The 16,027-nt window shown below is 45.2% G+C and overlaps 1 protein-coding gene across 1 annotated transcript; it reads left to right on the top strand.

Moving 5' to 3' along the window:
* Window positions 1-10,501: 10,501 nt before the first annotated feature.
* Window positions 10,502-11,647, top strand: LORICRIN (loricrin cornified envelope precursor protein). Its single transcript, XM_040626612.1, has 2 exons — window positions 10,502-10,721; window positions 10,785-11,647. Exons 1-2 carry the CDS (start codon window positions 10,502-10,504, stop codon window positions 11,477-11,479), a joined length of 915 nt encoding a protein of 304 aa, XP_040482546.1. The 3' UTR covers window positions 11,480-11,647.
* Window positions 11,648-16,027: the final 4,380 nt, after the last annotated feature.

Below are 16,027 nucleotides of genomic sequence, written 5' to 3'. Positions count from 1 at the left end.
CTCTATACCTTACTTTAAGGTAAGGTCAAGTGACTTGTCCCAGATTCCAAGACTATTTAAGGGAATAACTCGGGAATTGAATACATGGCCTTATGCAAACATCAATAGTTTTGTAAGCACAGGGAAGAAAGTAGTACATACATAGGAATGTTTGTGATTCATCAGTGGAAAGCACACCTCATTTTATGTAACTCCTCTGTAACCCATATAGGATCCAGCAGGGATTATGAGGAGTAGAATGTCTTAATTAACCATGGGGAGCAATTAAATACCATGGATAATTTAATCAGATATTAATATCGATCATATTGAAAAGAATCACAGCAATAATTCAGAAACCTTCTAAAAACGTTCAGAAAACTTCTAAAATGATGTAATGTCTGATTATCTCCATCTTTGGGGGCCAAATGGGTCTTATAACTTCATGCAGTTGCCAGAATGAGACCAGAGAACCCAAATTTGGGAATGGAGAGAAAATCCGTATTTTGGCCAGACTCAAACTAGCAGTGTTACCAACCCTGAAGTAATCCTCCCGCCCTTCCTACCGTCCTTTTCTTTCTCTCTCCCTCTGTTCTCCACTTCATTCTTTCCTTTTTTCTTTCCTTTCAATAAACACTGACTCAGTGCCTGGTGTGTCCACAGGCTCCAGGTTTACTAAGAGCTGCAAATGCCATCCTTGCCCTCCAAGAGCAAACAATCTGGTCAGAGAGGTGAAAATAGGACAGAGACTAAATAAGTTCCCCACCCAGGCTAAAACACAATATCCAGGCCACTGACAATTCCAGACGTGGGCAGATGTGGAGTACATTATTCATTCCTCTATTCTACCAGCATCTACTACAGACTATGCCAGGCATATGCCAGATCCTTGAGATGCGGGACAGTGAACAAGACCCAGCTCCCCTGCAAGGAGCTCCCAGTCTGGGCGGGGGGTGGGGGTGGGGGACAGGATTACTGTGCTGCAGATAAGGTAATCAGATGGGGTGCTGAGCAAGGTTTCCTGGAGGGATGATGTCTGATAGAATATTAAAAGGAAAATAAGAGTTAGACAAGTTAAGAAAAGGCGGCATTAACAGATGCAGGAAAAACCCAGGAAGATATACAAAACCATTAAACACAGCCAACTCAGTGGGGGAGAGGATCATTGAGTTCGCCTGGAGGAAAATGCTTCTATAGGAGAACAGTCAGATCTGGGCAGTACTGAACCATGAAAGGCCCTTTGGACTAAGAAATCTGGGCTTCATCCTGATGTGGGGACACTGAAGACTTTTAGCTGAATAATGACCTAACTGGGGCAAATCTACTACCATGGCTAGAGACACAAGTCATGGAAAATGATGTGGGCCTGTTCCACACACAATACAGTTACTGTGGAGACTAGGGCTGGCTGGCAGCAATTCCAGGGCCAGGATTCCCAGGAGAGGGAATAGGTTCTCTGAGGAAGAGTCTGACGTGAGGAGCAATATTGAAGTTTGTGGAAAGGAGACAGACACACATATACACAGACATATATACACACATCATACACACACGTATGCACACATAACATATATATGTGGACATATGTACACACACCACAGAGACACACTGACATGTACACACATCACACATGTCTACACACATCATACACAAAGAGACATGTATAAGCATATAACATGTACATGCAGATATGTGTACATGCATCACACATGGACACATACATGTCACACATGTGTACACACATCACACGTGCACATTCAGCCACATACACATGAAGGTAATATGAGAGCTAAAGCCCAAAGCTGGAGAAACCTATCTACAGTTTTCACTATTTTTCAATCCTAACTCAAAACCCCTCTTCCAAGAAGGCTTATCCAGTGACTTCTTTTCTCTACATTCCCTTGTCCTTCAGACGCTTGGCTACCGTTGCACTCAGGCATCCTAAGTGATTTGTCTTCCAAATGCCCCACTACACTGCTGACTCCTTCTCTGCCCTTTCCCCCTCTTGTCTCCCACACACACTAAAAGGTTTGCAACACATGATTGGGGATAAAGAATGTAATGTAAGTGAAATAAGTCAGTCAGAGAAAGACAAATACCACATTATTTCACCCATAGGTGGAATTTAAGAAACAAAACAAATGAACAAGGAAAAAAAAAAAAAAGAGCAAGAGAGATAAGCCAAAAACAGAATCTTAACAATAGAGAACAAACCGATGGTTACCAGAGGGGAGGTGGGTGGGGGATGGGCGAAATAGGTGATGGGGATTAAGAAGTGGACTTGTGATGAGCACTGGGTGTTGTATGGAAGTGTTGAATCACTATGTACACCTGAAACTAATATTACACTGTATGTTAACTAACTGGAATTAAATTTTTTTCATATTTCCAAGGGTATCCTGGCCTTGGGAGGAGAAGATGGAGACAAAATGAAAACAACATTTAAGGGGAAAAAATAACTCTATGGAGTTGGAGTCAAAAGGAATTAAGGCAGTAAGTAGTTCTACACAAAGAGAGGGGAGATGAGAAGTTTAAAGAGTTGGGGGGTGGTCCTCATGCAGCCAACCTTTCTCCTCACCTACTATGTAGCCACTCTGTGCATATAAAGGAAGGTAAAGTCCCTACCAGCAGCCTCTCAGGGAGACAATCAAGACCCAACAAAATTCAACAACGAGTTCTCAAGGGTACAGAGGTTACAGGGCCGCTGGAAGATAAGGAGTGGGCAAAGGAGCACAGCCACTAAAACTAATGGTTAAAGAGACTGTGGAGGGACATGGGAATATGTGCATGATAACAATGTCAGACGGAAAATTGGCACCCAAAATGGAAACTTTATAGGAAAGTATAAAGAAGAAGGGAAAAAAAGATCAAGATAAAAATACTCACCAAAACTTAAACACCAGTTGTATTTAAATACTGGAATTATACATAACTTTTTTCTCTGCTTTTCTTTTTCTTCTTTCTTTTTTTTTTTAGATTTTATCTCTCTATTTGAGACATAGCAAGAGAGAGCATGAACTCAGGTGGGGGAGAGGGAGAACCAGGCTCTCCGCTGAACAGGTAGCCTGATGTGGGTCTGGAGCCCAGGACCCTGAGATCATGACCTGAGCCAAAGTCAGATGCTAACTGACTGAGACACCCTGGCACCTCTCTGCTTTGTTTTTCAAGTTATTCATGGCAAGGTTACTTGGGTTTTGTTTGTTTTGTTTTTCATTGCATTCTACAGCAAAATGACTTATTAGAGGGTAAGGGACCAGTTCCACCACCAGGGGATTCGCTGCATGAACATTCAGGAGCCAAAATAATCCTTCCTCTGAGACCCAAAGTGATATATGCTAATCACAGAAGTATCTAAGGCAACTGGCCTGCCCACATGCCTTTCTTAATCCCCAGCAATTACATCCACCCTGGGTAACTCTGCAAAGGTTTCTCGTAGCACAGGCCATTTCCTCACTCAGCCCTCCTGCTTAACCCCTCCCTCCTCCTCCACAGCAAGCTCAGGTGGGGGAAAATGCTCTTGTGGAAGAAAAGTTCCCTAAGTGCCTCTCACTGGAGCCCAAGACTAGCACACAGGGTGCTATGAGAGCTTCTAGACTCTTTTCCCAGGGACCATTGATTCTTGTCACCCCACCTAAGTTTCTTCCCTGTCAATGCCTCTGACCTCATTTCTCCCTCCTCTCCATCCAGAGAGGGGCCCTGGGAAAGAGGCGCCCTGGGAAGGAGGGGCTAAAAGGGAACCAGTCAGAAGTCAGATTGGCTTTATAGGTGGAGAAACTGAAGTTGGGGGAGGACAATGCCTTACCTACCCTCACAGGTTTGGTTTTTTTTTTAAAGATTTTATTTATTTATTTATTTGACAGAGATAGAGACAGCCAGCGAGAGAGGGAACACAAGCAGGGGGAGTGGGAGAGGAAGAAGCAGGCTCATAGCGGAGGAGCCTGATGTGGGACTCGATCCCAGAACACCGGGATCACGCCCTGAGCCGAAGGCAGACGCTCAACCGCTGTGCCACCCAGGCGCCCCTACCCTCACAGGTTTAGATCACAGAACTACCAAGATATCAAAACCTCAGAAGAGGAAAGATTCTAATCCCTACCCTTCAGAACAGACTAGACTGGCAAACCTCAGAAGTGCCCCTAGTGCTGCTTCAGGCCCCTCCAGAAAGCTCTAGGAAGGTATGATCCAAGGGCTATTCTGAAAAATAAGAAGCAGCAGATGATAGGCTACTTTTTCCGTAGAAAACTAAATCAGATTGTATTTGCCCTGCGATATGAGACTAAATACTCATCCTCTCCTTGGCTGATGAACAAATATTTATCAAATACTCTGAGTAGGATGGAGGAATGAAAATTTAGGAGGATCTGATTTTTGTCTGGATGGTGGTCCTAGCCTGGAGGAGAAGGCCCTAGGAATCCATACCAGATGTGAGTGATGGTTCCATAGGCCCTCACCTTGGAATTCTCTGAGTATATCAAGAGAACCAGTGAAGAAGTCAGTAGACAGCCACCAACCAAATCCTGATCATCCCCACTTTTCTAAGCAGTAAGAAGGTTTGCCACAAATCCACCCAATTTCAACTAGTTCAACTACTGAAATGAGGAGGATAGTTTGAAGAATGAGCAAGAATTAAGGATAATCAGCAAGTCCGACAAACAAGCTTTTACTGTTCAAGACAGAGACTGGACCTAAATTCTGGTCTTTAGTAAATCCCATTAGCTGTCTGTGAGTCAGAGAGGTCACACCCGAAGCCCTCTGCAGCCCCAGGGAGTTCCTAGAGAAGCTTGTTAAGTATTAAAATTGGATTTGAGACCAAAGCAGAAAGGGCACTTAACCTTGCTTTGATTTTCAATGACCCCAATAAAAGAGAGGTATATTGGTGATGGTCATCTAAAGCAGCATGCCCCCCAAAAAAATTTGAGTTGAAACTTTAGAACAAAGAGCCTAGAGGGCTGTGGGTCTGAAATGTTTCTGCTTTTTCCTTCGTATCATATTGATTTCCAGATTCCATTTGACTTGAGAGTCAGTTAAAGCAACATGGATTATCCACTCATGGATATTAATGGATAACCAGTGGATTATCAGTTGACTATCAGTGGATGGGCTGGGCCAACATTCTAGGAACACCAAGTACCACCATGCACAAAAATCTTGAGAGGTATCCTCTGACACTGCCTATCTCAGAGCAGGACTGGGGCCCACAAAAGCTGTTCACTGTTCCTTCCTTCCTATAAAGTTTCTCTGTGAGCTGAAGAGGTAGGCCCTGAGACCTCAGGCTACACAGCAGCTGCCCACCTACAGAAGGCCTCCACATCAGCAATATACTTCCAAGGCCCAGAGGCTACAGCACCCAGGCCCAGGAGCTTCTCTGAACATGTCTGTTCAGCTATGAAACACTTTTATGTCATTTTAACTACTCCTGGTCTCACTGCCAACACCTGGAAATAATCTTGTCAGGAGAAAGCACAAAGATTCAGCCTGAGTCTACAGTAGACAAAGCCCTGAGTGGGGAGGACAGAGACCCAGGGTCTAGTATCAGCCCTGTTATGTGGCTTTCAGAAGTGGTTTGGCCTCTCTGGGCCTTGGGTTCTTCATCTACCTTCACCAATTGTCACGGTTGATCAGATGACCTCTACATGTCCCCTCAGCTCCTGCAGTCCACCAATAAATAGAACTGTCCTTGAGCAGCTGGGAGGGTCCACCAGAGCAAGCTCTGTTCCTTGTCTCTGAGATGTTGTGAACCTGAGCCTGACTGGAATGTCATCCCCTCATTCTGCTTATACTGCTCGAGAAAGAGGAGGCATGTAGTACTTGGAAAGAATGCAAGATTCGGAATCGAAAGAACTGACCGAATCCTGGCTTTGCCACTTAAGAGTTGTGGAAATTTGAGCAATTTCGTTAGTGTCTATGCGTTGCTTCCTTATCTGGGAAATGAGGATACAGGACCCTTGTTTTTGTTGTTGTTGTTGTTGTTGTTGTTGTTGTTGTTGTTTTAAGATTTTATTTATTTGAGAGAGAGAGTGAGAGAGAGCACAAGTGGAGGGAGAAGCAGGCTCCCCGTGAGCAGGGAGCCTGATGTGGGGCTGGATCCCAGGACCTCAGGATCAAGACCCGAGCCAAAGGCAGACACTTCACCAACTGAACCACCCAGGCGCCCCACCCAGGACCCTTGTGAGGAATGGACAAAACACATATGTGGCAGCAGTCCATAAACATCAGAGTCTGTCCACACAGAAAGTGTCTAAGCCAAGTAAGTGAGGTCCCTGGGCACACTGCTCATCTTGCATGCATCTACAAGCTCTTCAGGAGTGTTAGAACTCAGCTGTGAGCTTCCTTCTCCCTGCAAGGATGAGCTCCAAGAGCACCCAAAAGAGTCATTCAAGAGTAAACATGTCCAGATAAAGCCCCAGGATGCTATGAACACTCTTTAAATCTTAGGGTATAGAATAAAGAACTAATGGGGGCCTGTCAAGAACAGTTACAACCTGAAAAAGGAGACAAGGCTACTGGATATGTCATTAACAGGCTGTAACTAGTACAGTTGTTCCTTAAGGATTTGGAAAGGGAATGCCCTGCCAATGCTCCTGAGCCCTTGCCCTGTGTCCATTTTATTCTTTACAAACCACGTGTTGCCCTTTAACCCTCAGGTAGGTTGTTAGCACTCAGTCATGAGAATGCATGTGTGTAGCTTTAGGAACTTACACGTTGTGATGAGCAGGCTTCTTTCAGACTGGGGTTCCCCAAACTCAAGAGCTGTGATCTCTCCCTCAGACTGAGGATTGCCTGGGACAGGGATCATGACCCCCCTTGCACCAGACTATTAGCCAACAAGCATTAAGAATTCCTTTCATTTCCACTAGGATTTACTAAGCAGCTATTAACACTTAACACCATGTTAGGCACTGATGTATTTGCTTTACAACCCATCCCCTCTAAGGATACAGGTATAGGCAGGAACCAAGATCTAATCTCCGAGGCTGCAGAACTCAGGCGTGCTATAAAGCCCTAGCATCTCAAATCTTATAGAAAGAAAGAAAATATCATGTATTTCTTTCAAGAACATGAACCCTCCAAATTGACACAGGCAATTTGAAGATTATTAGCTCTTTGGGGCCGCCTGCACTTGAGGTTCCCAAACTTCAGAATTTCATAGAGTTGTAACATCTCCCTCAAAACAATATGTTAACTGTTCTATTATAGCCTTTTTTTTTTTTTTTTTTTTTTTTTTTTTTTTTTTGTCAATTAAGGACTTGAAAGAAACACCTACAACTTCCTGGAGCTTCCATCACTTTTAACACACACAAAAGTAGGAATGCCATGATTTCAAAATTAAAGACTTTTCTTCTCAAGAATGCACTGCTGACATCTTTTGACTTACATTTTCCTCAAGACTGGAGAACATGCGGTTCGGATCAACATGGGTCCACAGATCAGTGCTGGAACTGCACATGGTCTACACTTTCTCCTCTTCTCTAGTGCTGTCCAACTAAACAAAACCATTCTTTGTTATACCGTGGCAATCATCTAGTTAGAGCCTGTTTCTCTTCAAAATCTCCCTGGCGCCTCCCCTTCAAGCTGAGAAACCTGCTTTCTCCAACAAATCCTGGCTCTTCCCTTCTGGCTATTCTCTCAGGAGGGAAGCATGTGGGTTTGCCTGGGTTCATACCATCCAAACTAGAACTAGCACCACAAGTTTCTGAAGACCACAGTCTAATCAGGATCACTTGATCATTAAGCCACCATAATTAACAGTCAATTTATGATTGGAGCTGTCATTTCAACACACAGGTGGGCGGACAAAAGTTCAAATGCCATATCTTAAACAATAGCAATTGAGTTCCAGTGATGAAAGAGGTGAGGAGCATGCTATTCATACAGAGAAGTGATGTTACTGGTCCAGGATCAATGAAGAATTTTTAAGTATTTTCTTACTGAAGAACTTTCCTCTAGCTATCCATAGACTCCCTTCCAGCCTTGCTGTCCAAAGGTAGACCAAGTTGGAGGTAAGACTGTGCTGTAACAGGAGAAAACAATAAAAAGAACAGCATCACCTTCTACAGTTTATTATAACTATTCTCTCTTCCTCAGTCTATGAAACAGATATTACTATTCCTATCTGATAGATAAGGTAACTGGTCATCAGAAGCCTATTCATTCAACAGTCAACAAATACTTATTGAGTGCCTCCCGTCAGACACCAGCTAAGGTGCTGTGACTTAGTCCAAGGTGACCCAGCTGGTAAGGAGCATAGGGAGCACCGAAATCCAGTCACCTAACTTCAAGTCCCTTTGATTCCACAGCTGCCTCTTAGGCTGAGGTCACTGTTGCCACACAAGACCACAGGACGCCAGAGCCTAAGGGCGAAGGTAAGAAGGACCACGTGATCGAGCTCTTTAGCTCGTTCCTCTGCATGGAAAGTGAGTATCGACAATCACTTTTTTCAGAGGAATAAATCTCCAGGAATAAATCAAAGTAGACCCACATGTCCCATTAGTTACAGCACTGTCCACGGTGTGCAGCCCAGAACTGGGCTCATGCATTTTCTCAAGCCAGTTTCAAGACAAGAACACTTCAGTGGAGCACACATGAAACCCTGGGGGAGAAACTTTTAGCAAAAGAGGGATAGGTTCTCTCTAAAGTTCTGAGGGTTCCAAGCAATGGGATCAGAAGCCAAATAGGAGGTCCTAACTCCTCGGACTAAGGACTAAGATTTCCAGTGTGACTCTCTTGGGCCACCTCAAGGGTCAGAGACCTAGGTCTTGTGGCATGTGCCCTTTGCCAGAGGTTTCAGAAACAATGTCTGCCATCCACTCTGGCTGGCCACCCCTGCTGCCACACAGTTGCATCAGAGATGCACACTAGGCTGCCCATCTTAAGTATGCCAAAATCCTCATGAATGGGCCACCCTGTGCCTGTAATCAACAGGTGGGGTAACAGCCATGGGTCACATAACTGAGTCCAAACATGAGAGGCGGATCCAGATCAGTAGATGAGTCAGGGCTCAGTGTATAAAACCTTGGGAGCTCCAGAGCTCCTCACATAAGCCAGCATCTCCTCTCCTCACTCAGCCCCTGGTGCTTCAGGTAAGTGTGAGTTCTTCTGGCTCTTGTCTTCCCAGCTAGTCTTCCCCAGCCCTGCTTAGCTAGGTGGACCAGGGGACAAAACTGCAAGGTCTCTCTCTTCTTTGGAAACTACAGGACCTCTGCCTTTCAACTGCATTCATGTTTAGAGGGAATTCAGGTTGGAAGTTGGAGGCTGAGCTGCTGCTGTGCAGATGGTGTCTCTGGTATTCTGGCCAGAATGGGAAGTCCACAAAGGCAAGACTACCTCTCGTCTCTCTGGCATCCCAGTAGGGGCAGGCCGGTGATGGGCACAGAGGGACATTCTGCAGACTGCCCCTGTGAGTGGGCAGGATGGACCTCTTGTACCTGTCAGGAGGAGAGGCTGAGTCTTACTTCCAGAGAGTAAGAGAGAATAGGGAGAGTAATTCAGGGAATGCTGTAGATGGGGGAGATTTGGGGAACCACAGCAACCAGGTGCCAGTTTTTCAGAGATGTTCTAAGAGAGAAATGGTGTGAGATGCTGGGATACAACTTCCTACTTAGAGTAATGGTCCCCTCAACCAAGCTTGGATATAAGCAAAGCCTACATCTTCTGGTCAGAGATGCTGGCCCAAAGGACCACTGGGTCCTTTCCCCTAAGTCCAGACAGGACTGGGGGGACAGGGAGCCTTTTCTGATAATTAGCCTTGGCATCATGGCTAAACTCAGACCAAGAATCTGAACTAAACACTTTTTCCCCCCCTTAAAGATTTATTTATTTTAGGGGGTAGGGGCGAGAGAAAGAGAATCTTAAGCAGACTCACTGCTGAAGGAGGAGCCTGCCTCTGGGCTCCATCTTCTAACAAACCTGAGTCATGACCTGAGCTGAAATCAAGAGTCTAACAGTTAACTGTCTGAGCCACCCACCCAGGCACCCCTGAACTTTTGCAGAGAATGCGGGGTGGGGAGCAACAACCTCTTGACATTCAGACAAACCTCCTTCTGTTGTGCCAGGGATGGGTACAATCCCCCACCTTAGTGGAGGTTTGTGCTAATTTCTATTTGCATTCCGAGAACCCGTGTTGGGATTGGAGACCTGAGTGATGAAGTGCTCTAACCCTCTCATTTTACAGGAAGTCGAGGATAGAGGAGGGAGTGTGGGTCACCTGCTGCCCAATCACACAGCAGATGCCAGAGGCGGAGTTGGGAGAGAGAGATGGGCAACACTACTGGGCTATATAAAGTTTGGTAAAGACTTTCTGAGGAGGAGCACAACTCTCTCGAAAGCACTAATCTTAGGAGTCCCATCCGAGAGCTCGCCCGGATCTCAACAGAGGGCATCATGCCCGGCCCGGGCCGTGCTGCTCTGCGGCTGACGGGCGTTGCCATGGCCCTAACTGCCTCCTCTGCGCCATCCTCTTACCGCCTGTCCAGTGATGATGCTCTCTGCTCTCCTTCCAGGGTTCCGTTCCTCCTTAGACTAGATGTCTCACCAGAAGAAGCAGCCAACGCCCATGCCGCCAGTGGGCTGCGGGAAGACCTCGGGCGGCGGCGGCGGCGGCGGCGGCGGCGGCGGGGGGGGCGGCGGCGGCGGCGGCGGCGGCGGCCGCTGTGGGTTCTATAGCGGCGACTCCGGTTGCGGGGGCGGCTATTCCGGGGGCGGCTCCGGCTCGGGCTGCGGGGGCGGCTACTCCGGGGGCGGCGGTGGCTCCGGCGGGAGCGTCAAGTACTCCGGCGGCGGCGGCGGCGGCGGCTCCGGCTGCGGAGGCTACTCCGGCGGCGGCGGCGGCGGCTCCGGCTGCGGAGGCTACTCCGGCGGCGGCGGCGGCGGCTCCGGCTCCGGCTGCGGAGGAGGAGGTTCCGGTGGAAGTGTCAAGTACTGTGGGGGTGGTGGCAACTCCGGAGGTGGCGGCGGCTCCGGCTGCGGGGGCGGCTATTCCGGGGGCGGCTCCGGCTGCGGAGGCTACTCTGGTGGCGGCGGCGGCTCCTCCGGCGGCAGCAGTGGCTGCTACTCCGGCGGCGGCGGCGGCGGCGGCTCCGGCCAGCAGGTCCAGTGCCAGAGCTACGGAGGCGTCTCTAGCGGCGGCTCCGGCTGCGGCGGCTCCTCCGGGGGCGGCGGCGGCTCCGGCTGCGGCGGCTCCTCCGGTGGAAGCTCCGGCTGCGGCGGGGGCTCCTCCGGCGGCGGCTCCGGCTACTCGTCTCAGCAGGCCACCCAGACCTCGTGCCTGCCCCAGCAGAGCTACGGAGGGGAATCCTCCGCAGGCAGCGGCGGCGGGGGCTGCTTCTCCAGCTGCGGCGGCGGCGGCGGCGGCGGCGGCGGCGGCGGCGGCGGCGGCTCCTCCGGGGGCGACGGGGGCTGCTTCTCCAGTGGTGGCGGCGGCACTTCCTCCGGGGATGGCAAGGGCGTCCCCATCTGCCACCAGACCCAGCAGAAGCAGGCGCCTACCTGGCCAAGCAAATAAGGCCCGTTAGACGCCGCGGAGAAAAAAGAGATGGAGGTGTTCTCCGTGGGCGCCAGTAGGCTTAGCGCTCTCATGATATTGCCCTGAGATTCCCAAATTCTTCAGGTGTTAGTACCCGAGCCACGGAGCTCTGGGGCTGCATCTTATTCTGCAGTTTTTCCTCTTTGGTTTCTGTACAACTACCTCCCAACCCCGGTACATCCTCAGTCAATAAATTTGCAATTCATGAGAATTTGTAAGTTTCCAGGCACCTTTGTAGCTTCCAAGTTCATTCATTCTATTTCATTCATCTTTCCTACATTCACTCATTCACAGGTACACTCATTCAGCAAATATATTTATTGGGGGGAGGGTGGGTGGATAGATGAAAAGTCATAGAGGAATGGCTGGCAACCAATAAATAAAGATGTGAACTCTCTGATTTATGGCTTAAGATGGTGAGGTGAGCCCCAAACACAAAGATCCTGGGAAGAGATTTCCATAAACAGCTGGGGAGGGGGGGGTAGCAGCCACTGTGAGTCTTCTCCTTGAGCTCAGTGCTTTTTAAAGACAGATCTGCCCTGAGAAGATGCTATCTCTCATAGTCCATGGGTACTTTTCAAGGTTTTGAAAGCAGGGTGGCTGCACGTAAGGAGGACTAGCTTATGCTACCCAGATTCACAGGAGAAAGAATAATTGTATCAGATATTTGTGACCCTCTACAGTTTGTAAGACTGTTCAGGAGGCACCTCTAAAGAAAGGATGTAGAGGAGCTGTTTCCTGCTCTCTTAAAGGAGCTTCACCCAAATTAGGAATATACAACAAAAGTATATGCAACAAACCCCAGTACCAGAGAGGTCATGGGGAAATACAGGAAGCATACCAATTAACAAGGAAGAAACTACAGTTGTTCTGTTAATTGCATAGCTTTCAAAAGAGATGTAGAACATTAGCCTGGTCAGGAACTCTCCAGCCCCTGTTTCATATCCTAATTCTACTAGCTCTAGGTAAATGTTAACTTATTATTTACTCAGAGCAAAACACCTGCTAAATCAAAAAACAAAAGTACTCTTCCTACCCAGTCATTGTCAGAGACAAAAAGACAAATTATTCCTCCCTGGCTCTCCCATTTACAGAATCAAAACAGGTAGCAGCTTTAAAGACCCAATAGTCCAACCATTGCATTATTTTCACTTATTATATATATATTTTTAAACTCTAAGAAGTGGAGAGAAGAAGGCAGAGTAGCTACAGTCCTCAAAACTTAAGGACTGACACTGTGGTAAGTTCCTTGGGTTTTCTTTTTGCCTTCTATTTATCTCAGATTGGGCACTGGAAAGTCTGCAACCAAGAAATGCCAACAGGTGCAGGCAAAAAAAAAAAAAAATAGCTCCCTCAAAATCTGCTTTCTTTATCCAAAGGAACAAGAAAGAGATTAAGAGATGACCTAGCAAGGCAAAAATATTCTTTGACAATATCCACCCTACTTTAGCCAACCATCTTGGAAAAAGAAATTGGCAGATTGGACTTCTACCTGGACCTAGTGGTGAGGAGATAACACCCCCTAAACACACACTTATTTCACTGGTGTAGTATTAGCAGAGACCCACTATAATAGAAGATTTGAATAAGATCCAGAGTCTCATAACACAATGCTGCAAATGTCTAGCACACAATCAAAAATTACTCATCATACCAAGAACCAGGAAAATCTCAGCTTGAATGAAAAAAGACACAATACTAACACTGAACTGATACAGATTTTGGGATTTTCTGACAGAGACTTTAAAAACATTATAAAAAGGGGTGCCTGGGTGCCTCAGTTGTTAAGTGTCTGCCTTCGGCTCAGGGCATGATCCCGGCGTTCTGGGATCAAGCCCCACATCAGGTTTCTCCACTGGGAGCCTGCTTCTTCCTCTCCCACTCCCCCTGCTTGCATTCCCTCTCTCACTGGCTGTCTCTCTCTGTCAAATAAATAAATAAAATCTTAAAAAAATAAAAATTAAAAATAAGAACATTATAAAAATGATTCAACAAGAAATTACAAACGCACTTGAAAAAATAGAAAGTCTTGGCAAAGAAATAGAAGATATAAAGAAGAATTAAGTGGAAATTTTTGAACTAAGAATGTAATAAACAGTCATAGAATTAAATTTTAGAATTGAAAAATATAAAATTCACTGGGCAGGTTCAATAGCAGAATGGAAATGATGGAATAAAGAATCAGTGAACTCAAAAATAGATCAATAGAAATTATCCAATCTCAGTGACAGAGAAAATCGGCTGAAAAAGAAGGGAAAAAAGAGAGAGTGCTTTAAGAACATGTGGGACTACAAAGAGCTTTCATTTGTGTAACCAGAGTCCCAAAAGAAGAGAGTGTGGGACTAAAAAGTATTAGAAGAAATAATAGATCAAAATTACCTAAATTTGGTGAAAGGCATAAATCTATGGATTTAAGAAGATGAGTCAGCCTTAAACAGGATAAACCCAAAGAAAACTACACCAATACATCACTCCACAAAAATGAATTTAAAATAAATTAAAGACTAAAATTTAGGACCTGAAACTGTAAAACTCCTAGGAAAGCATAGGGATAAAGTTCCTTGACATTGGTCTCAGCAGCAATTTTCTGGATGTGACAACAAAGCACAAGCAACAAAAGCAAAAATAAATAAATGGGACTACATCAAACTAAAGAGCTTCTCACAGCAAAAAAACAATTAACAAAATGAAAAGGTACCCTACGGTATGGGAAAAAATATTTGCAAATCATATTACTGATAAGGGGTTAATATCTAAAATTTATTTTTTTTTTAAAGATTTTATTTATTTATTTGACAGAGATAGAGACAGCCAGCGAGAGAGGGAACACAAGCAGGGGGAGTGGGAGAGGAAGAAGCAGGCTCATAGCAGAGGAGCCTGATGTGGGGCTCGATCCCATAACGCCGGGATCACGCCCTGAGCCGAAGGCAGACGCTTAACCGCTGTGCCACCCAGGCGCCCCTAAAATTTATTTTTTTATCTGTCTCTTTTTTTATGTCTCTGTATCTAAAATTTAGAAAAAGAACTTACAACTCAACAGCAAAAACATAACAACTTAATTTAAACATTGACAGAGAAGCTAGAATATACAGATGTCCAGACACACAGATGCCAACAGGCACATGAAGAGGTGCTCAACATCACTCATCATCAGGGAAAAGCAATGAGATACCACCTCACACCAGTCAGGATGGCTGTAATCAAGAAGAGAAGAGATAACAATATTGGCAAAAATGTACAGGAAGAAAAAAAACCCTAGTGCACTCTTGGTGGGAATACAAATTGATACAGCCACTATGGAAAGCAGTATGGAGGTTCTTCAAAAAATTAAAAATAGGACTACCATATGATACAGCATATTTCTGGGTATATATCCAAAACAATTGAAATCAGGATCCTGCAGAGATATCTCCACATTCATGTACATTGCAGCATTACTCACAATTCCTAAGTGTCCATCAATGGATGAATGGATGAAGAAGACCATATGAGTATTATTCAGCCATGAGAAAGAAGGAATTCCTGCCATTTGCGACAACTTGGATGGGCCTTGAGGGCATTATGATAAGTGAAATATGTCAGACAGGGAAAGACAAATGCTGTATAATATTACTTACATCTGAAATCTAAGAGAGACAAACTCTGAGAAACAGAGAGTAGCCTAGGGGTTACCAGGAGTTGGGGGGGGTGGAAAAAATGAGGAGATACTGGTCAAAGGGCAAAAGTTCTAGTTATAAGATTAACAAGTTTGACAATCTAATGTAAAGCAGGTGATTATAGCTAATAATACTGTATCATATACTTCAACGTTGCTAAGAGAATAGATGTTAAATCTTTTTATCATGAAAAAAAGTATGTGGCAAGATGGAAGTGGTAGCTAATATTATGGTGGCAATCATTTTGCAACTTTAAATGTATCAAATCAACATGTTGTGCATCTTAAACTTACACAATGTTATGTATCAATTATATCTCAATAAAGCTGGAAAAAACATACAATAAAAATGTTTATAAGAGTTGTACATTTAAAAGCAAAAAGAGAGAGAAACAGAGAGAGAAAGAAAAGACAGACCGACAGACAGAAAGAAAGAGAAAGAAAGAAAGAAACCATGAAGGCCAGAAAGAAGTGGCACATTTTTCAAGTGCTAAAAGAAAAGAACTGCCAACCCAGAATTATATATAGTGAAAACATTCTTCAGGAATGAAGGTGAAATATAGTCTTAGATGAAAGAAAGAAAAAAATTGTTTCCAGCAGACCTCCTCCTAAAGAACGGCTAATAGAAGTTCATCAAACAAAAAGGAAATAATCAAAGAAGGCAACATGGAATATCAGGAATAAAGAACAATGCAAAGTGTAAAAGTACAAGTAAATATAGGACAGTATCTTTCTTCTCTCAAGTTTGTTTAAATTATATTGACAGTTGAACCAACAACCAAAACACTGATGTAGTCCTCAATGTAAGTAGAGGAAATAAATAAGGCAATTGTATTGTAACTGGGGAGAGTGAAGGACCAAATGGGGGTAAG

This window comes from Ursus maritimus, unplaced genomic scaffold, assembly GCF_017311325.1.
Source record: "Ursus maritimus isolate PB19 unplaced genomic scaffold, ASM1731132v1 scaffold_12, whole genome shotgun sequence".
NCBI classification, from domain to species: Eukaryota; Metazoa; Chordata; class Mammalia; order Carnivora; family Ursidae; genus Ursus; species Ursus maritimus.
This window is presented reverse-complemented; position numbering and strand designations above follow the sequence as displayed.